Below are 23,532 nucleotides of genomic sequence, written 5' to 3'. Positions count from 1 at the left end.
TGGCCCATAACCTTCCAAGATCTTCCCCTCCATATACCTATCCAAAAGCCTTTTTAAGTGTTGCAGTTATACCCACCTCGACTTTTTCCTCTAGCAGCTTATTCTAGGTACTCATTACCCTCTGTGTAAAGAAGATCTCTTGGGTCTCTTTTAAATCTCTCCCCTCTTGTATCTGTGCCCTCTAGTGTTGGACTTCCCAAATTTGGGGAAAAGGCTATGATTGTACACATTATTCATCCCCCTCATGGTGCTTTTCATGATTTCAGATACCTCAAAGCACTTCACAGCCAAGAATTTCATTTGAATTGTGCAGCAGGAATTTTCACAGGACAGTCGGTGTGAGTAATGTGACTGCAGGGTTAGATGTTAGCTGGGAATTAGATTCATTATTTTTCTGTGTGGCAGGTTTGAAACTGTGATTGTCTGAACTGATGCGTGAGTGCTATCACTGGACCAAGGGGGATCAGTATGCATTAAATACAGTGCAGGAAAGTCCAAAGTAAATCTTAACTGTTGAACTTAACTACAGAAAGAAAGATATGCAGACTTGCATTTTTGTAGTATCTTTTGCATTCTTTTCAGGACATCCATACTAATGTGCAGCTAATGAAATGTAGTCACTGCAATGACTGGAAATTATAAAATAAAAGTTAGAGTGTGTATAGTGAGGGTGCTTCCTATTGTAGGGGAATCTAGGACCAGAAGAAGTAGGAGTAGGCCATCTGGCCCGTTGAGCCTGCTCCGCCATTCAATAAGATCATGGCTGATCTGGCCATAGACTCATCTCTACCTTACCTGCCATTTCCCCATAACCCTTAATTCCCCTACGATGCAAAAATCTATCCAACCTTGTCTTAAGTATATTTACTGAGGTAGCCTTCACTGCTTCATTGGGCAGAGAATTCCACAGATTCACCGCTGTCTGGGAAAAACAATTCCTTCTCATCTCCACCCTAAATCTACTCCCCCGAATCTTGAGGCTATGTCCTCTAATTCTAGTCTCAAATGCTAGTGGAAACAGCTTTTCTGCCTCAATCTTATCTGTCCCTTTCATAATTTTATATGTTTCTATAAGATTTCCTCTCATTCTTCTTGAACTCGAGTGAGTATAGTCCCAGGTGACTCAATCTCTCCTCATAGTCTAAACCTCTCATCTCTGGAATCAACCTGGTGAACCTCCTCTGCACTGCCTCCAAAGCCAGTATATCCTTCCTCAAGTAAGGAGACTAGTACTGCAGGCAGTACTCCAGGTGCTGCCTCACCGGTACCCTGTACTACCCAGTTGCAGCATAACCTCTCTTGCTCTTAAATTCAATCCCTGTAGCAATAAAGGCCAACATTCTATTAGCCTTCTTGATAGCCTGCTGCACCTGCAAACCAACCTTTTGTGATTCATGCACAAGTACTCCCAAGTCCCTCTGCATAGCACCATGCTGACATTTTTTTAACCATCTAAATAATAATCTGATTTTTCCATTTTTCATTCCAAAGTGAATGACCTCACATTTACCAACATCATACTCCATCTGCCAGACCATTGCCACTCACTTAACTTATCTATATCTCTCTGCAGACTCTCCGTATCTCCTGCACAATTTGCTTTTCCACGCAATCTAGTGTCATCAGCAAACTTAGATACCCTACATTCGGTCTCCTCTTCCAGATTGTTAATGTGAACATGAACAGTTACGGGCCCAGCACCATCCCCCACGGCACACCACTCACCACTGTTTGCCAACCAGAGTAACACCCATGTATCTCAACTCTCTGCTTTCTATTAGTTAACCAATCCTCTATCCATGCTAAAATATCACCCCAACTCTATGCATTCTTATATTATGGGTAAGTCTTTTATGCGGCACCTTATCAAATGCTTCCTGGAAATCCAAGTAAATAACATCCATCTGTTCCCCCCCTATCCATTGTGTTCATTAGATCCTCAAAGAACTCCAGTAAGTTTGTCAAATGGGACCTGCCTTTGCCCGAATCCATGCTGTGGCTGCCTGATGGATCCATTTCTTTCCAGATGCCTCGCTTTTTCTTCTTTAATGATAGCTTCCCAACTACAGATGTTAAACTAACTGCCTTTTACCTACATCGGTTTTGGAACAGTGTTGTGACATTCGCCATCTTTCAATCTACCGGGACCTACCCAGAGTCCAGAGAATTTTGGTAAACTATCACCAAAGCCTCTACTATAACTTCTGCCATTTCTTTCAGTACCCTGGGATGAATTCCATCAGGACCAGGGGCCTTGTCTATCTTCAGACCCACAAGTTAGCTCAGCACTGCCTCTTTAGTGATAGCTATTGCATCGAGGTCCTGACTTACCATCGCATCCATTAACATCTCTCTTTGGCATGTTAGATGTGTCCTCCATCGTGAAGACTGACCAAAATATTTCAAAGCCTTGGCCATTTCCTCATTACCCAATATCAATTCCCCTTTCTTGTCCTCCAAGGGACCTACATTCACTTTAGCCACCCTTTTCTGCTTTGTAAAAGTTTTTATAATCTGTTTTTATATTTTATGCTAGTTTATTTTCGTAATCTATCTTTATTATCATAGTCTACCTTTCTTTATTGATGGCTTCATGGTTCACTGTTGCTTTTTAAAATTTTCCCAATCTTCCAGTTTCCCACTACTCTAGGCAACTTTGTACGCACAAGCTTTTAGTTTGATGCCTTCTTTTATTTCCTTAGTTATCCAAGGCTGGCTCTCCCCACCCTTACTGTCCTTGCTTTTAACTGGAATATACTTTTGTGAGCACCATGAAAAATCTTCCACTGTTCCTCAACTGTCCTACCATATAGCCTATGTTCCCTGTCTACACCAGCCAAATCCTCCCTCATCCCATTGTAGTCTCCATTGTTTAGGCATAATACACTGGCTTAGGCACTGCCTCTGAATACAAGGATGTTCCTTTAGAATGGAGATGAGGGGGTATTTCTTTAGCCAGGGAGTGGTGAATCTGTGGAATTCAGTGCCATAGATTGCTATGAAGGCAAAGTCATTGGATATATTTAAGGCGGAGGTTAGTTGGTTCTTTGTTAGTAAGGACTTCAAAGATTATAGAGAGAGGGCAGGAGGATGGGGTTAAGAGGGATAATAAATCAGCCATGATGGAATGTTAAAGCATGCTCAGTGGGCCAAATGACTGAATTCTGCTCCAATGTCTTATAATTTTGTGCGTAAATCTTATTCTAGTTCACCTTTGGCACAATGCTACTTGATCCTCACAATTATTCCACACGCAAAAAAAAAATCTTTTATTTACTTTGCTAGTGGTGAGTGTAATAAGACATAGGAGCAGAATTAGGCCATTTGGCCTTTTGAGTCTGCTGCACCTCTCAACCCCATTCTTCTGCCTTCTCCCCATATCCTTATACACCCTGACTAATCAAGAATCTATCAACCTCTGCTGTAAATGCATCCTGTGACTTGGCCTCCACAGCTTCCTGTGGCAATGAATTTCACAGCTTCACCATATTCTGGGTGAAGAAATTCCTCTTCGTATCTGTTCTAAAACGACATCCCTCTAATTTGAGGCTATACCCTCTGGTCCTAGACTTTCCACCAAAGGAAATATCCTCTTCACATGCACTCTATTTAGGCCTTTCAACATTTGATATGTTTCAATGAGATCTCCCCTCATTCTTCTACAAACTAAATTCCAGTGATACAGGCCTAGAGCCTTCAACCACTGCTCATATGATAACCCTTTCATTCCCAGAATGATTTTTGTGAATCTCCTCTGAACCCTCTCCAGTTTCAGCACAAAATGAGGGGCCCAAAACTGCTGACAATACTCCAAGTGAGGTCTCACCTGTGCCTTATACAGCCTCAGTATTACACCTTGCTTTTATATTTGTAGTCCTCTTGAAATAAATGCTAACATTGTATTTGCATTTGTATTTCCTAGGATTCACCACCAGTTCAACCTGCAAATTAACCTTGAGGGAATCCTGCACGAGGACTCCCAAGTCCCTTGGCATCTCAGATTTTTGGATTTTCTCCCCATTTAGAAAACAGTCTATGTTTTTATTCCTTCTACCAAAGTGCAACACAGTATTCCATCTGCCCCCTCTTTCCCCGTTCTCCTAATCTGTCCAAGCCCTTCTGCAGCCTCTCTGCTTCCTCAACACTACCTGCCTCTCCATCTATCTTCGTATCATCTGCAAACTTGGTCGCAAAGCCATCAATTTCATCATCCAAATTATTGACATACAACATAAAAGGAAGCGGCCCCAACACGGATTCCTGTGGAAGACCACTAATCACTGGCAGCCAATCCAAATATGATCCCTTTATTCCCTCTCTTTGCCTCCTGCTAATCAGGCAATGCGCTATTCATGCTAGTATCTTTCCTGTACTACCTTGAGCTCTTATAATCTTAGCTTATTCCTCATCTTGCTCATATAAAGTGTACAATCAGAGTTACATGTAATATGTTCTATTTCCTAGGATCCCACAAAGTTTCACAATAAATATAACTCCTTTCATATACAAATTTAACAGTTAACAAAGTGGCTGGATGATATTCATGCTTTTCATTGTGAAACCTTCTGAGCTCAAGTTCGAGAATGCCAATGCATGAATGCTTAGCAGTTTCACATAACTACTTGCAAATGCATAACTCAGTGATTTTTACTTTAGTTTCAGAAGGATTTGAACATAGTGGGGAGGAGTGAGTATCTCTGGTGTAGAGAGGGAAGTGGTGGGAGCTACATACTTTGTATAAAGTGTTTTGCTTGACTGGTAGAAATCCAAGTTTGTCAGAGACACAAAGGCTAGTTTTGTTATAAGCAGCATATGTGATAGTGTTAAATTATAAAGGACATAGAACAGTACAGTATGACCTTATAATTTCCTTTTAAGATCAATCTAACTCTTCCCTCCCCCATAACCCTCCATATTTCTTTCATCCATGTGTCTATCTAAGCGTTTGTTAAATGTCCCTAATCTATCTGCCTCTATCTCCACCGAGCAGCACATTCCCAGCAGCTACCATTGTTTCTGTTTTTAAAACAAACAAACAAACAAACAAACAAGCCTATCCCTGGCATCCTTCCCCTATACTTTCCACTAATCACCCTAAATTATGTCCTCTCATTAGTCATTTCTGCCATAAGAAAGAATCTCTGGCTACCCATTCTATTTATGTCTCTTTTCATCTTGTACATCTCCATCAAGCACCTCTCATCCTCCCTCACTTCAAAGAGAATAGCCTGAGCTCACTCAGCCTATCCACTCAAGTTCTCTGATCCAGATGGCATCCTGGTAAACCTACTCTGCACTCTGTCTAAATCTTACAAAGAGATGTTAACAATATAGTTAAACTACGTGATAATGTAGGTGCCAAATATCTGTTTCCATCATTTTATTTTCTCCAAGCAGCAGGTCAGGCAGCTTCTATGGAGAGCTTAACAGAGTTTCTCATGACCTGATATGTTAACTTCTTTCCCCTTTCCACCCATGCTACCTGAATAATTCTACAGTTCTCTGTTCTTCTTTCAGATTTCTAATATTTTGCTTCAGTAGGTGTGTGGAATTAGGTTACCGATTGGGCATGGTCTTAATTGTATAGCAGATAAGACCAGGCAAGCAATATTCTACATCTGTCCTATGTCTTTACCTATTTGCCACTCTTTGATCATCTATCTTGACTAACTGCAGTTAGGAGAATATCCCTGGAAGATGTATAGAGGATAGGATATGCCAAGGATGTATGGTTTGGTAGTCATTAGGCCACTGTACATTGCCCTGCTGATTAAGCAAGAGGTGGAATCTGGGGAGAATAAAAATGGGGATTAATGTAGAATAGGTGGTTGATGCTTCGTGTGGACACGGTGGATTCAAGGGTCTGTTTCCACATTGTATCACTCCTTCTAAATGACTTCAATGCATTGTGCAGTTTCTATTTAAGGTGTCTTCACCTTCTATATTTCTGACGAGGGTATCTTCCCATAGTGAAATATCAAATTGGTATATAGATGTCTGTGATTTCCACAGGATCTGAGGTATTTGGACAGACCGTGGCAGAAGTTGCTGAATTGTTAAAGAAAGAATTCTGAATAATTTGGTGTTAAGTGAAAATGGTAACTATTATATCTAGCACCTTGCTTCTGTGGACAGTGTGCAGTGTTGCACTTGTAAACACAAAATAATCTGCAGATGCTGTAAAAGATCAAAGCAACGCTTTCAGTACGCTGGATGAACTCAGCAGGTCGGGCAGCATCAGTCAGAAATGATGAGTGGACGTTTCGGGCCGGAACCCTTCGTCAGGACTGAAGAATGAAAGATGGGGAAGGATTTGAAGAATGCTTGTAGCGTCAGTTGAAAGACCAGTAATTTGAAAGACAAAGGGGTGGGGGAGGGGAAGCATTGACGTCATAGCCCTGAAAACAATGGGTGGTAGAAGAAGGAGGTGGAACCATGAGGGAGCTGGGGGAGGGAGTAGAGTTAAATAGGGATAGAGGAAGGGAGGGGGTGGGAATTACCAGAAGTTGGAGAATTCTATGTTCATACCAAGGGGTTGGAGACTACCTAGACGGTATATGAAGTGTTGCTCCTCCAACCTGAGTTTAGCCTCATCATGGCAGTAAAGGAGGCCATGTATGGACATATCTGAATGGGAATGGGAAGCAGAGTTGAAGTGTCTTGCAACTGGGAGATCCTGTCTGTTGTGGCAGACAGAGTGGAGATGCTCGACGAAGCGCTCCCTCAATCTGCGTCGGGTCTCACCGCTGTAGAGGAGGCCGCACCGGGAGCACCGGACGCAGTAGATGACCCCAACAGACTCACAAGTGAAGTGTTGTCTCACCTGGAAGGACTGTTTGGGGCCCTAAATGGTTGCAAGAGATCTTATCCACACGTCCATCCCCACTGATCTCCCACCTGGCACTTATCTCTGTAAGCGTAAGTGCTACACCTGTCCCTCTACCTCATCTCTTGCAATAGTGCAGATAAGTGGAACTTGTGTTTTTTTTTTAAAGTTTTATTGAGCCAGTGCAAGAAACTAAATGAGATTCTTCAATTTCTTCAAGATAAAACTACAAAGTAGTTTTATTATCAAAGTAAATATGTCATCATATACAACCCTGAGATTCATTTTCTTGCGGGCATATCCAATAACCATAATAGAATTAATGACAGTCCACACCCATTAGGGTGGACAACCAATGTGCAAAAGGCAACAAACTGTGCAAATACAAAAAAAAAAGTTTATATAAAAAAATAAGCAATAAATACCAAGAACATGAGATGAAGAGTTCTTGAGAGTGAGTCCATAGGTTGTGGGAACAGTTCAGTGATGGGGCAAGTGAAGTTATCCTCTCTGGTTCAAGGGCCTGATAGTTGAGGGGTAATAACTGTTCCTAAACCTGATTTTGTGGGTCCCGAGGCTCCCATACTACCTTCTGATGGTAGCAGTAAGACAAAAGCATGTCCTGTCCCTGCTTTCCTGTAGCACTGCTCCACGTAGATGTGCTCAATAGTGGGATAGACTTTATCCATGATGGACTGAGCTGTATCCACTATTTTTTGTAGGCTTTTCAGCCAGATAATATGCTCTTCATCACACACCTATAAAAGTTTGTCAAAGTTTTAGGTGTCATGATGATCTTTGCAAGTTCTCAGGAAGAAGAGGGGCTGCTGTGCTTTCTTCATAATGTATGTGCTGGGCCCAGGAAAGGTCCTCTGAAATGATAACACTGAGGAATTTAAAGTTGCTGACACTCTCCTCCTCTGATCTTCCAATGAGGACTAGCTCATGGACCTCTGGTTTCCTCCTCCTGTAGTCAATAACCAGCTCCTTGGTCTTGCTGGCACTGAGTAAAAGGTTGTTGTTGTGGCATTAGTCAGTCTCTGTTCTGTATGCTGATTCACCACTATGTTTGATTCTGCCTACAACAGTGGTGTTATCAGCAAACTAAAATGTGGCACTGGAGCTGTGCAAAGCCTCACAGTCATACAGCAAGTTCACCAGGAGGCTAAGCACACGGCCTGTGGTGCATGGGTGCTGATGGAGATTGTGGGGGAGATGTTGCCAATCCAAACTGTCTGAGGTCTGTAAGTGAGGAAATCGAGGATCCAACTAAATAAGGAGATATTGAAGCTTGTAGATTAGTTTTGAGGGTATGATAGTATTGAATGCCAAGCTGCTGTCGACAAAGAGCATCCTGATATATCCATCTTTGCTGTCTTGATGTTCCAGGGTTGGGTGAAAAGCCAATGAAATGGCCTCTGCTGTGGTTCCCTGTTGTGCCAGTAGGCAAATTGGAGCGGATCCAAGTCACTTCTCAGGCAGGAGTTGATATGCTTCATCACCAGCCTCTCAAAACACTTCATCACAGTGAATGTAATTACTACTAGACAATAGTCATTGAGGCAGGTTATTATGTTCTTATTACCGGTATTATTGAAGTCTGCTGTGGGCCAGATGTTTTCAGTGGGTTCAACCTCCTGAAGGATGCTCTCACATTGGCCTCAGAGACTGAAATCACAGGGTCATTAGGAGCTGTAGGAGTTCATGATGACGTCTCTGTCGTGATAGTCAGCACGAACATTGAGGGCATTGAGCTGTGCTTTGAGACCGACTTACGAGCAGCCTTCAGGGATGAACCCACAAAAAGCATCCTTCCTAAATAGGGTACCTGACCGAGTACTGAAGACCTGCACTGATCAACTAGCTGAAGTGTTCACTGAGATCTTTAATCTCACACTTCGACAGTCCGAGGTACCCACCTGCTTCAAGCAGACATCACTCATACCAGTGCATAACAAGAACGAAGTAACTTGCCTCATTGACTATCATTGAGTAGCACTGACATCCACAGTGATAAAGTGTTTTGAGGGAAACAGATTAACACCTGCCTGAGAAGCGACTTGGATCCGTTTCCGTTTACCTACCATCACAACAGATCCACAGCAGATACCATCTCATTGGCCCTTCACTCAACCCTGGAACATCTGCCAGCAGGTCTGTTACCCCTTGTCTGGGTCAGGGACAGTTGTAAGGTTGCCAACTTTCTCACTCCCAAATAAGGGACAAAAGTAGCAGTCAAATACGGGGCTCTTGTGTTTACCCCGAGAAAGACTACCATGACCATGAAGCCTTGCGCGGGCCGATTATTTTTTCTACAAATCGGTTTTGGCTTAATCTTCCTGATTCTGTTTTTACTATATGTTAGTGTTATTTTAGGTTTTATGTGTTATTTGGTATGATTTGATAGGTTATTTTTTGGATATCGAAATGCTCAAAAACTTTTCCCATATAAATTAATGGTAATTGGTTCTTCGCTTTGTGCCATTTTGGCTTACGAACGGTTTCATAGGAATGCTTTACCTTAGCGGTGGAAATACAGGACAAGGGCGGTCCCGTATGGGACAAACCAATTTAGCCCAATATACGGGATGTCCCGGCTAATACAGGACAGTTGGCAACCCTAGACAGTTGGCATGGGAGCTGTGTAGCCTCAGTTGTAGCGAGGACTAGGCCTCAAGCCTTGGGCTTCCCTGTCGCTGCAGATCAGGTGAGAGACAAGGAAGCGCTACAGTGTGGTTCTTGGTTGAGCTCTGCTGGGCCTGGCCTCGCCCATCAGTGCTGCCCTCCCGTGTTTGAGCAGTGGAATGGCAGGCTGGATTGCATGCGTCTGTACGCTGCCAGGAGACAGTACCATCAATTGCTGGACATTGTCACTCAGAGTCTTGGACAATATATGTTTATTTTTTGAGTAAGTATGCTTCTTTGCTCAATATTTTGAATTATGGCACTTACTATTTTTGAATGTTTGCTTGCTACTTTGAATGTTTTACACGTTGGCCCCAGAGGAACGCTGTCTCCTTCAGCTGTATATATGTATGGTTTGAATGATAATTAAACTTGATTTAATTTAATTTGATTTGGACAGCAAAGATCCATACATCAGGATTGTCTTTATCGACTACAGCTTGGCATTCAATACCATCATCCCCTCAAGACTAATCAATAAGCTTAATGACCTTGGTCTCAATTCATCCTTGTGCAGTTGGATCTTCTATTTCCTCAATTTCAGACCCCAGTCAGTTCGGATTGGCAATAACATCTCCTCCACAATCAAAGCTGCGTGCTCAGCTCCCTGCTCAACTCGATTTGCACTTATGACAACGTGCTCCAATGCCATATTCAAGTTTGCAGATGACACTACTGTCATTGGCCAAACCAAAGGTAGTGACAAATTAGCATATAAGAGGGAGTTTGGCAATCTGGCTGACTAGTGCCATAACGACAACCTCTTACTCGATGTCAGCAAGACCAAGGAGCTGATTATTGACTTCAGGAGGAGGAAACCAGAGGTCCGTGAGCCAGTCCTCATCAGAGGATCAGGGTGGAGAGGGTCAGCAACATTATATTCCTTGGTGTTAACATTTCAGAGACCTGTCCTGGGTCCAGCATGAAAGTGCAATTACAAAGAACGAATGGCAGCACCTCTACTTCCTTAGGAGTTTGTGACGATTTGGCATGATATCTAAAACTCTGATACATAGTGGAGAATATATTGACTGGCTGTATCACAGCCAGGTATGGAAACATCAATGCCCTTGAATGAAAAATACTACAAAAAGTAGTGGATATGGCCCAGTCCATCACAGGTAAAGTCCTCCCCACTATTGAGCATATCTCCATGAAGCATTGTCACAGGAAAGCAGCATCCATTACCAAGGACCCCGACTACCTAGACCAGGGGTAGGCAACCTTAAGCACAAATGATTTTTTAGCATGCGTTATTCATTAATTTGAGGCAAAACATAACTGTATGTATTTAAATAGATATTTCCCATATTTCAAGTTTCTTACGGCATTTATCTGGCCCACCGTCCGCTCATTAATAGACGACCCAGCCTACAGAGGCAAAAAGGTTGCCGACCCCGACCTAGACCATGCTCTCTTCCTGTGCTGCCATTGGGAACGTACAGGAGTCAGGACTCACACCACCAGGCTCAGGAAAGTTATTTCCCCTCAACTATCAGGCTCTTGAACCAAAGGGGATAACTTCACTCAACTTCACTTGCCCCATCGTTGAAATGTTCCCACAAACTATGGACTCATGTTCTTGATATTTATTGCTTATTAATTATTATTATTGTTATTGATTTCTTGTTGCACTTGCACAGTTTGTTGTCTTTTGCACACTGGTTGTTTGTCCGTCCTGTTGAGTGTAGTCTTTCACTGATTCCATTGTGTTGTTGTATTTGATGTGAATGCACGCAAGAAAAATGGATCTCAGGGCTGGTTACGGTGACATATACGTACTTTGATAATAAATTTACCTTGTACTTTGAAGAAAAGCAAGTGAAATTATTGATATTTGTGGATCATTCTTTGCACCGTTAACCTCATGCCTGGCTCAAATGTATTCTGGCATGTCCTGATATTGTGAAAGCCACTGTACAAATTCTGCTTTGCTCCTTTCACCCAGTGTGTCTAGGAATATGAAGAATCAAGCCTAGGATTTGTTTCCTACTGAGCCTATTCAATTTTGGCATAAAAACATGCTTTTTTTAAAGCATTTATAATGGATGATGTCAATACTACACATGACCTAGCTGCAATGTTCAACTTGACTTAAATTATTATAAATGAAAAGTACGTATTCATTAATGAACGGCCTTGCAAAAATTATGACTCTAACGAAGTCCACATGGGCCCGTTTAATGATGAACCATTTTAGGAGAAATGTTCTCTTTTTTTTTTGTGATCCAATATATTGTAAGTTAAATATATGAATGATTTGTAGTATTCTGGACTTCAACCTATAAGTAGTTTATAATTCTGTCCATGCTGCTCTGCCTCTTAGATCTTCCTTCCATTCGCTGAGAGCAATGAATGCTCTCAGATCTAGATTTAGTTTTGGCTTGGATTGTGCTGCTCCCAAGCCAGCAGCTCCATGGAGAACCTCTGGCTACCTGCAATGTGCAACACAGTTCCCGTCTGACTTCCCCACACTCACATTGAAACGGAGCTCAGGAAGTGTTGGAGTTCAGAAAGGAAAAGATAAACAGACAAATAGGAGCAAGAGGAGACTGCAGTCTTTTCATACAATCATGACCAGTCTTTGATCTCAATACCCGTGTTGCCACGCCCTGCTCCACCCCTTGATGCCAGTATTCCTTCTGGACTCAAGCCGAGTTTCGATGGAGTGAGCCGAGAGCCCAGGTGCAATTCACAACCGACTTTCCAGCTGTACCTAATGAGTGAGGTCAACGACCTGTTTTAGTTCATCTTTGACAGTTTAAATTTCTATTATGTAAATATATTTTGAGGTAACTATTATTTTCTGATGTTTTAATTTTTTTTAATTATTTAAATCAATCTAATTTTTTAAAATGTCTTTTAATATCAGAGACAGCTAACAACAGTTTTAAAAAAATACCTTTTGACAGTGTCAGGTCAACAAATAGGCATTCATCCAGGCAAGCCAAGGCAGGGTTTCAAGATTCATCACTGAGGCCTAGTTGCCTCTTGCAAAACACTCCACTTCATGTAACAGCCATAACAGTGAGGCCTGGAGAATGTTTTCCTTCATGAAGCCTTAGAGTAGTTCAGATGGTGAGTTCAGCACATGGACTATATAAAGTATGACACGTTTCTGATTTTAGTACAAATGAAATGAAGGAAGTCTGTCCAGACAGGTGGCTTTTCTCAGTAATAGTGAAGGAGCTACAGATTAGCCCTTGGTTTCACTGTGTGGTCTAAATTCATCTAATTACAGAGACCATAAAATATAGGAGCTGAATTAGGATGTTCAACCCATTGAGTCTGATTTACATTCATTTATGACTGATTTTTATTTTCAAAATCATTGTCTCACCTGGTCCCTGTGAACATTAAACCCTTTACAATCTTTACTTTTACTCGCTCAATTTTGCTCTTCTAGGGACGCTTACATATATCAACTCTGAACATTTAAAAGCTGTAACTAATGATGAAAACATTGAAAATCATGCCATAATATACACGCTGGTTGACTTTCCAAAGCTTGGTAGAGTGGTAAAAGTTGAGCTCGACAACATAACACAAGTGCCTAACTTCACCCAAAGCATGGTAAGTGTAATGTTCATTGAACTTTTTGGTCTGTTTCTTAAGTTCAATAATAAAATCAGTTTATTTTAAAAAATGTTAAAATGTATAAGTTTACAATTTCCGAATTATTTAAGATTGAATCATTCGAAAGATCATGGTGGGGCGAAGGCCCTGTTTCTGTGCTGTACAACTCCGACTCTGAATCTATGGAATTCGCATTTACTTTGTATCTGTTATTATGACCTAATGTAATACAGCTAGCAGTTTTGCTTTGGAAGTTTAGTTCAAGCCACAGAGGAACATCCCTATTCAGTTTCAAATAGTGCAACAAGATCTTTTATATCAACCTACAAAAGAAATTAACTTCATTTAATCTGAAAGGCAATACTTAATGAAACTCAGCAACTTCTAAGGAGTGCATTGAAGTCCTCTTAGATTACGGGAAGAGTGTTACATTCGGAACCACTGGACCCATTGCCTGACAGTTGATACATAAATCCCAGAACACAATAGTGTTTTGGTTCAGAACTTGGGGAAAGCAGTTTGCATAGTTCCTCATTTCACTATGCAGGATCATTAAAGGGGGTGGGGGGATCCCTGAGCTGGCCCCTGCCTTGTGCTGGAAACCTTTCCTCAGGTAGCTCTCCTTTACTAGGTGATCAAATAAACCCCTTCAGTCCCCAATGCCTACAAGTCATAGCTCCTACTGAGCCTACCCTACCCATCTATCTTTCACACCAATGCCAAGCCCTGATCATTCAATCTCCCCAAACTCCAGGCGAAGAAATCACTCGATGACGCATTCACCACCTCTCCACATCTATACATTGACCTGCTGCATCCCCAGACCTTGTTCTTTTTTTGCATTACCTGCTGCATGCTTTTCAGAGGCACATGTGCAAACTAAAGTTCTTGAGGGCCTTCCGTAGCTCTCTAAGTCTTGGGCCTTAGGGAGTATTGAATTTTTAATCAGTTGGCCTAAGACCAGAATGGACAATTATACAATGTAATAACCAGAAATGTCATCTATTTGCATTGTCCCATCAGGATGTTTGATAATCCACGTCTGTGCTGATTTAACTGTTGATCCATGATACAGTATTCAGTCAAGTAAATAGACAAAAATATGTTCATGTAGGAATTGTTTTATTTATCTAAACAAAGGATATATTATTAGTGGAATAAAACAAGATTAGATAGAATAATCAGAAAAAGAAAAATTGTGTTTGAGTTAAGTATTGTAAAAGCATCTTTAATAATTCATATAGACAGTATCAAGAGCTGCATGAATTATTCAGTCATTAGTTCTAGGCTTAGTGTCTATATATCCAGAAGCATAGTGAGGGATCAGATGCAAAACTGGGTAGTTTACTTGCACAACCTGGTCATATGCACTTTTGTTTGTTTGGTTCTTGGTAATGCATTAAAATTTAGAGCACTTGCTTGCTGGAAAGAGCTGAAGTTGGAGTGAATGTATAGTTATTATTCACGTTCCTGTGTCCAAGATGCGCGTTTGATTTGGGGTCTGGAGTTTTTGAAAGTGCGATGCAGATTTTCAACAGTCTTCCGACCGCTAAGAATAGTCAAGCAGAGGAATTATCTGGGATCAGGTTACGTGTAACTGTTGCTCCACTCTTTACAAAGTGCTAAAGCTCACATTTTTTTGAATTACCTCTTTTGTAATGCTGGACATTGGAATTCTGAATACCTTCCAGCAGAGGCTTGATGTGACCTGTTGTTAGAAGACATGCTTTAGAGAATTTCTTTGATCATCAACACCTTAAAAAAAGTTTGTTTTTCAGATATTTTTATTTCAACGTATAAGGAAGTGACAGTCAAATTTATGCTGCTGCAGGAAGCATGGATAACTTTGTATGTTGTTAATTTCAGAATCGGGTTTAATATCACTGGCATATGTCATGAGATTTGTTAACTTTGTGGTAGTTGTACAATGCAATACATGATAAATATAGAAAAAAAGAAGTTACAGTAATTATATGTGTGTGTATGTGTATATATAAGTAGTGCAAAAAGCAGAAATAAATTTTTAAAAAACTAGTGAAGTAGTGTTAATGGGTTCAGTGTCCATGTAGAAATCGGATGGCAGGGGAAGTAGTTGTTCCTAAATTACTGAGTGCGTCCCTTCAGGCTCCTGTACCTCCTTTGATGGTAACAATGGGAAGAGAGTTATGTCCTGGGTGGTGGGGTCCTCAGTGATCAATGTCACCTTCCTGAGGCACTGCTCCTTGAAGATGTCTTGAATACTGTGGAGGCTAGTACCCATGATGGAGCTGACTAATTTTACAACTTTATACTTCATTGCTTGGGGAATAAATAGAATCCCTATCATATTAGATAGATAATGATAAGCTCTTATGGATTAATATATTATAAAAATTGTGCAGATGATAATGAACCAGTAGAAATTTTCAAGTGCCATTACCAGATTTAAGATACGTGATATTGATCATGGATATTCTCTTGGGAGTTATTTTTGTCCCAACCCAGCATCAACATTTTCAAAAGCTGCTTGGTACTTGTAGATGATTGTAAAGTGCTGAAATAACCAGGATATCTGGAAGCAGTAGTACAATGTTTACATAAGAATAGCTTGCCCACTCTGCACGATGCCTCCCCAACTCTAACACAATGCGAGATCTGCCCCCTAAGCTCGTACAGATGCTGAGCCTCAGGTGTTCATTGATGTAAGAAACACTGTGCAACTACCTCCTGCGCAGTTATTTCAAAAGCTCCGCCAGAAATTGATAGCAGCTCTATTAAAAAGTGTAAAATGGAATTGGGTGTATACTGTCCATTTTACCCACTGTTTAGAAGCTTTTCAGAACAACCGATAATGGGAAAATTATCTGCCTATAATGTGGCAAACTTTTATATAATGTCCCTGTATCTTGCGCTGTGATGCATCTAACCAGACCATAAACTTACTTTAAGGACTTCTTTTAAGTTAAGTAAATAAAATAAATTTTTTATGAAGATTTTTCTTAAGTTTTTCTAATTTGTTTGAAATACTATATTGTCAGTTTCTTCTCTTCAACCCACGGTACAGAGATTAAATAAACGCAAAACTACTTACACAACAGAAAAGACCGGAGAGTTTGGATTAAATACAAACACTTTTTCATTTAAAAGGAGGTACATTTAGATATCCTTAAATCAAATTTGCAGAGTTACTTAAATAGGCAAAAATTCATCCTTGGCTGCAAATGTGAAATGGACAATATGTTCCATCTCTGATACTCTGATCAGAGCCAATGGAACCAAATTTCAGAAGTGGAGTTCAATACTATGTGCACATTTAACACAAGGGTTAGTGGATGAATCTACACTGCTATTTAATTTAACTAGAAAAATATGGGACACAGAAAACTAGCTCGAGGGGAAAAACTGTACAATAAAAATTATTTTAAGTAAAGCCACTTGTTAGCCCAAAAAAGGTACATGGCAGAACACATTACAATTTTGCATATATTACATTTACAGGTAAACAACTAGTTTTTTTTTTTGGCTGCACACCATGACAATGTTTTATACAGCCAGAGTGGAGAGGTTGAGTTGATTTCACATGTCAGTAAGTGTTGGTGGTTACACCACTGTAAGTGATTGTGATTGATTGAATATAGAGTACATACATCACATATAAAAAATCCTCCTGTTTGTGAAGATTTCTGAAAAAAAATAGCTTCTCTATTACAGAGAAGTTGCTGCAGTTTCTGTTTACTCTGCACTGTAATCACACTCAGGTTTCTGAGTAACTTGACCTTGTCTGCTGGATGGTGAACTTAGTGCAACATTGCAAAAGTGAAACATCCCACCATACCTCCTGCTGATTAGCTGAGGTAGAGTTGTTAAGTTGATTTCAAGTTTGAGGGTCTTCCCAAAGGTAAGTCTTGCAGGGCAAGATCAAACTTGAGACGACAGGTAAATAAGGTGGCAGACTGCTGCTGGAGGGTGGGAGGGCAGGTCCAGGACACCAGATGACTTAAATCGTAGAGGCGAGGATTCCATTAGAGAGGTCTGACTGCTGCTAACGGGCCTGTGTTTCACTAAATATGTTCCAATAATAACCGGCTGAGCAGATGGATGATGGCTAGAAAAAGTATGTTTATTGAGTCTTGTAAGGTCCTGCAGGAAATGCAGCTGATCCTCCTTGTCCCACAAGCAGTGCTGTAAAGGTTTTAGCCCTTGTTTTGTGTTTTTGGCAATGATGTACTGAGTTCTGGGAAACTTGTCTGGCTATTGTACAAAGATAAGCTCTCCATTAAAAACAAGGATGAACAAACAGTACAATATTTTAATGACAGTCCACTTCCCTCAAGCAGATTGTCTGCCAGCACCTTGTCACACTTCCACTAAAATGCAAGTCTAAGGTGAGACATTTCCTGTAACAAATTTATTTTCAATTTTAATTTCTGACATGATTCGATTCTAGCTGGTTTCCGGTCAGGATGGCACCAGCGAACAACGATTTCTCAGGTGACATTTTCTAGATAGCAAATCTCTTCATTTATATCACTTTTTCTATGCTTTCTGCTTGTTCTTTTTGTTGCTGTTGTGTTACAAAAACTGTTGGAGCCTGTGATGTACAGTTGGAATTCAGTTGAATGATCTAGCACTCCGCTGTGTCTGGAGAACTGCCTCATGGACAAGACTTAGACCAGAGACCGGGTCCCGAAGAGGACCAAGAACATAGAACATAGAAATCTACAGCACATTACAGACCCTTCGGCCCACAATGTTGTTCTGACCATGTAACTACTCTAGAGACTGCCTAGAATTTCCTTAGCACATAGCCCTCTATTTTTCTAAGCTCCATGTACCTATCTAACAGGCTCTTAAAGACCCTATTGTATCTGTATTCCACACACCCACCACTCTCTGTGTGGAAAAAACTTGCCCTTGACTTCCCCTCGGTACCTATTTCCAAGTACCTTAAAACTATGCCCCCTCATGTTAGCCATTTCAGCCCTGGGAAAAAGCCTCTGGCTATCAAACACAATCAATGCCTCTCATCATCTTATACTCCTCTATCAGGTCACCTCTCATCCTCCGTCGCTCCAAGGAGAAAGGCCAAGTTCACTCAACCTATTCTCATAAGGTATGCCCTCCAATCCAGGCAACATCCTTGTAAATCTCCTCTGCACTCTCTCTATAGTATCCACATCCTTCCTGTAGTGAGGTGACCAGAATTGAACACAGTACTCCAAGTATGGTCTGACCAAGGTCTTATGTAGAACATGAGCTGATTCGTGGAAAAGACCAAAGACAGGGCATGGGGTCATGAAATATTCGGGAAAGATTGAAGCATTGAGGCAAATGTGGAGGGCGTCAGTGATTGCTCCCGACAGAGGCCACCGGGGTGACGACAGTCAGCAGCTAGGTTGCCAGTGTTAGGAGCTGGCGTGGCGGTCTTTCTTGATGGAAGGACTGAGTTCATACAGCTGCTCTCCTGGAATGCTGACAGGAAGATGTTTTCAATATTCTGAGATCTATGTGATTATTGGACTGTATATTGGCATCCTTCAGATTTTCAGTGCTTTCTTTCTTGTGGCTACTTGGTGGGCGGGTGATCTGTTTTGTGTGTGTGTGGGGGGTTTGAGTTTTGATACCATTATCGCTGTCCTTTTCTGCGAGTGAGGGGGTCAAGGATTTGATGTTATTGTCACTGTTTTTTCTGTGAGGAAGGGGGTGGGGGGTTTTGGGGTTTGCGAGCTTTGTTTTTTCTTTTTCAAGCCGGGGGTGGGGGAGGGGAAGTTGATATATTTTCTTTCAACAGCCCCCATGGTATTTCTGTATTTCATGATAAGTTTACAATATGATGTTCAAAATCAGTTATGCCTTTATATGGTGCTATGCTAGGAACTTTTTGAATCAAAGGTTCATCCACAGACATGTGAACTCATCACACCATACTGCATTTTACCTGCATTGTACTCCATTTCCAGAATTTGAAATAAAAGTTACTGACTTAATTATGCAGCTAATTCAGTTTTATGTGTTTATTACATGCAACCCAGGACAAGTTTCTAATCATAATAATAATGTAAGAATTTTCTTCACATACTCTCACTCACTCAGTAAGCTAGTTACTTCCTCCAAAATCCTAGTTAAGCTTACTGAAGTATTAATAAGGTTTACATTATCCTGAAAAGAACAACATACTCAAATATGCCTATTATGCAACAGACTAATCTACGTGAAGCTTTAATCTGAAGTACTGAACAGATAAAAACGAGTGGTTAAAGGTGCCCCTAGTTACGTGTAAATGTTTTCAGATTTTAGTATTTTACTCTTTTCAGTGTTGAACTTGTGCTTTTGATGAAGTATATTGCTTCTGACAGGTGGACGAGAGCACGATTGCCTATGAGCACACACACTCCAAGGATGTAGCCTGGAGTACCGAAGACTCATTTCAATTTGTAGTGCATTCCTCACCAGCCTCATTGGAACCTCAGCACTTTCACATCACCATCACGTATGATGTTGCTGGACGATCCAGTTGTCTTCTTGCAAATACAGGTGAGGCATTCATAGTACAACTTCAAAGTAAGACTTGTCTTAGTTAGATTACACCACATGTGAAAACTGGCAACAGTGAAAGCAATGGATGCAGGAACAGGTCTTAACCTGTAAGCCGAGGCCTGATTTCTTGTTATTAAAAGGGATGATTATCTCACCGACAACCATTCCCCCAACATTTATCCATTTCAGCCTTGCCCATCTCCTGATCAAGCCTTCCCTCTGAATGTTTCCCTTGTCAACTAGTACCTTCAATCAACTCTCTGAATCCCTCCAATTTTCCCCTTAACCTCTGTTCTGTACATTTATTTACCCCACCTCAGAGTGATTTTCAATCTCCACTGAATCATCTCTCACATTGATGGGAAGAGATGGCCTTGTGGCACAGAAAGTTTCCAAACTTTAATTGCTTCGGGTTGTGGAAGGGCCTTTGTAAATATAAGATAATCTTAACTTTGCAAGACACACAAAATGCTGAAGGAACTCCACGGGTCAGGCAGCACGAATAAACAGTTAATGTTTTGGGCCGAGACCATTCTTCAGAACTGATGAAGGACCTGGGCCCGAAACGTCAACTGTTTATTCATGTCCATAGATATTGCCTGACCTGCTGATTTCCTCCAGCAATTTAAGACCATAAGGTACAGGAGCAGAAGTAGGCCATTCGGCCCATCGAGTTTGCTCCACCATTCAATCATGGCTGATCCAATTCGTCCAGTCATCCTCACTCCCCTGCCTTCACCCCATACTCTTTGATGCTCTGGCTAATCAAGACCCTATCTATCTCTGCCTTAAATACACCCAATGACTTGTCCTCCAGAGCCTCTCGTGGCAACAGATTCCACAGATTTACCACCCTCCGACTGAAGTAATTTCTCCACTTCTCTGTTCTAAATGGACGTCCTTTAATCCTGAAGTCATGCCCTCTTGTCCTAGACTCTCCTACCATGGGAAATAACTTTGCCGTATCCCTATCTTGTGTGTGTTGCTCTGGATTTCTAGCATCTGCAGAATCTCTTGTGTTTTTAACTTTGCAAGTTAGTTTTACTTAGGGCAGCTCTATCTTTTTCTCCAGGTGCTGTTGTAACAGAAGGTGAAAAAGTATTAATTGACAAATTCAAGCTGGATGCTTCAAACCTGATGGTCAAACTTCCCGAGTCTAAGCATTCACTGTATGAAGTATGGTATCAAGTGATAACTCTGCCTGCCCATGGTGTGATTATTGTTGGTGAGCGTAACATTACCCAGCAGAAACCCTATTTTTCTCAGTTTATTGTGAATAAATATGGAATAACCTATCTACATGATGATTCAGAAAGCCTTAAGGACAATTTTGTCTTTGCTGCATGGTTGAATTTAAAGAGCAAAGTTGCATCAAGGCCCTTGAATGAGAGTGAAGTGGTGGAAGAGATGTTCAATATTACCATTACTCCGATTAATGATCAACAACCAGAGCTGAAAACCAAAGTCCCTGGGCTAAAGGTCATGCAGGGTTACAATGCTGCAATTAATTCAAACCATATAAATGTTGTAGATCTGGATAATAGTCCAGAAGAAATCAAATACACCATTATCAGTGGACCCAGTAATGGCTATGTGGCAACAGGAAAGGATTTGAATATGTCAATCACACACTTCACTCAGGCTGATATCAACGATGGTAACATTTGGTTTGTTCAAGATGGCAGCTCGTCATCAGGAGTTTTTTACTTCAGTGTCACTGATGGTAAACATCGACCTTTATACAAATTATTTAATCTTGAGATTATACCTATCATCATCACGCTTATAAATAACACTCAATTAGAAATTCAGCAGGGGCAATTTATTTCTACCATCACCAATGAACATTTGGCTGCAAAGACTAATGGGAAAGTTACGGTGATACTTTATGAAATTACTAGACCTCCACAGTTTGGACATATTTTGCTTCGAAACAGAAGTGTGACCTTATTTGAACAGGATGATCTTGTAAAACGGCATTTGGTTTATCATATGACCAATCTCTCTGCATCACAAGATAATTTTGAGTTTACAGTAATGACTTCTGAAGGGAATGCGACTGAGCAACTAGTTAACATTATAGTACGGCCTTTACTGAAAATGGCAGAAGACCTTAAGATACCATCTGGAACTACTTGTCAAGTTGGAACAAATGTGCTTGATGCACGCAGATTGGGCAACCAGACTGGAAGTGTTCCTAGGTTTGAAATAAAACATTTACCTACCTATGGTAGGCTTGTAAGACCAAGCCATATGGTAAGAGGTCACAGAGAAGTTGCAAATATATTTACTCAGAATGACATCGAACTAGGTCTTGTTCTACTTGAGGTCGAAGCAAATATGACAGGAATTGACTGTTTGAATGATTCATTTGCATTTGTTTTGACAGCAAAAAATGTCCAACCAGCTGAGGGAGTCTTTCTGTACAGCATTATTCCTTTTAATGGCTCTTTAATGCTAAACAACACATTAAATGAAAACCCATTCGTTCTCCGTTTGTTTGCACAAGATGCAGCAACTTCAGGAAGTTTATCACTTTCAACTCATACAGATGTGCCCACTCCAAAACCTACTACAGCTGTGCTGTGGTGGCAAAAGAAATCACAATGGGGGAATCGCAAAAGTAATACCTCTGCCTCTGTCCTGGATGTGACAATGGGAGGCTTTGTCCAACAGGCCACAATAGAACCAGTTGCTGGAAAACCGGTTGCTCGACTCATTCAATACATCAGCTCTCTGCATATAATTCTGCCCCTCACTTCCCTAGTCCTTTTGATCATAAGTATATTTGTCATAATTTTGATAAAAAAGAAAAAAACAAAGCGCAAACCTTTAATAATTAACTGTCCCAATAATGGTGGAACAAATACTAAAGATTTACATGCGGTTGAGAGGAGCCTAACAGTTCCAGTTGTTACTGTCACCCACCTTAATACAGGTAATCCTTTGCTAGCAGAAAGACAGAACCAAGCTTTTTCAGGCGCCACCAAGTCAAACAAAGCCTCAACTCTGCTTTATAACTGTAAACAAATTGATCCAGAAATGATACAACATTGTCGTACAACCAATCCAACTTTAAGGCACAATCAGTACTGGGTTTGATAAAGCAATCAATTTAAACTTTTTTTGTTGGAACCTAAATTCAGTATTCATTTTTGCAAAAATGTGCTCAGAACCTAAAAGGGACAACACGGCATCTTCGCAATGTACAATATGTAGTAAAGTGAGGTTCGAAAAATATCTTTTAAAACCAGCTGGATGTGATTGCCCAGAAAGTTGGGTCAATTTATGCAAATCATGCCAAAATGCATTATGTGTTCTGAAATGTTTGTGCCTCTTTCTTGTTGAATTTTGTCCATCCAGAAATTGAACAAAGCTTGTTCTGGTGCTGTTCACCCTAATACAAGTATTGCTTCACTATCATATTTTGCATAAATAAGGTCATCAATGCCCATTCAGTAGAGATCAGATTAAAAGGTTTTGACCAATCACTTTGGTTATTAGCTCTGGATAAAAATAGAATGCTGAAAATCATACATGGTCTAAAGTACAAGTCTATCTTCAGGTTACATTTATCATGACCTGTGGTGGCAAACTGCTGCTATCGGCTTGGGTGCAGTTAGTGTACTGCACATGTTGCCGGGGGTGGGGCGGGGATTCACTTGGAGACTTTTGAGACTTAGCACAATCCTCCATCTCCATAACAGCCTTTGGCAACTGGGTTGAATTCATATATTTGGCCAATGCTTCTCAAAGTCAATATTTTTACCAGCTTTTAAGGAAATACAAAAATCATATAACTTACTGTCTGTGTAGTAACTGTGTTTTCAAGCAAAAGACATTGACATATTTTCAATATGAATACAAATAGAACATTTCTGAATGTTTTATCAGTCCATCAGTGTTGAGTACTACAGTATTGAGTTATC

General features: G+C 40.8%; 1 protein-coding gene across 1 annotated transcript in view; it reads left to right on the top strand.

Annotated features, from left to right (window-relative positions):
* Positions 1-23,222, top strand: part of cspg4ba (chondroitin sulfate proteoglycan 4ba) — a 100,201-nt gene extending 76,979 nt beyond the window's left edge. Inside the window, exons 8-10 of the mRNA XM_072251789.1 lie at positions 12,918-13,084; positions 19,423-19,600; positions 20,676-23,222. Coding sequence (XP_072107890.1) covers positions 12,918-13,084; positions 19,423-19,600; positions 20,676-22,705 — 2,375 coding nt within the window. The 3' untranslated portion in view covers positions 22,706-23,222. The remainder of the gene's footprint in view (positions 1-12,917; positions 13,085-19,422; positions 19,601-20,675) is intronic.
* The last annotated feature ends 310 nt before the right edge of the window (positions 23,223-23,532 follow it).

This window comes from Mobula birostris, chromosome 3, assembly GCF_030028105.1.
Source record: "Mobula birostris isolate sMobBir1 chromosome 3, sMobBir1.hap1, whole genome shotgun sequence".
NCBI classification, from domain to species: domain Eukaryota; kingdom Metazoa; phylum Chordata; class Chondrichthyes; order Myliobatiformes; family Myliobatidae; genus Mobula; species Mobula birostris.
This window is presented reverse-complemented; position numbering and strand designations above follow the sequence as displayed.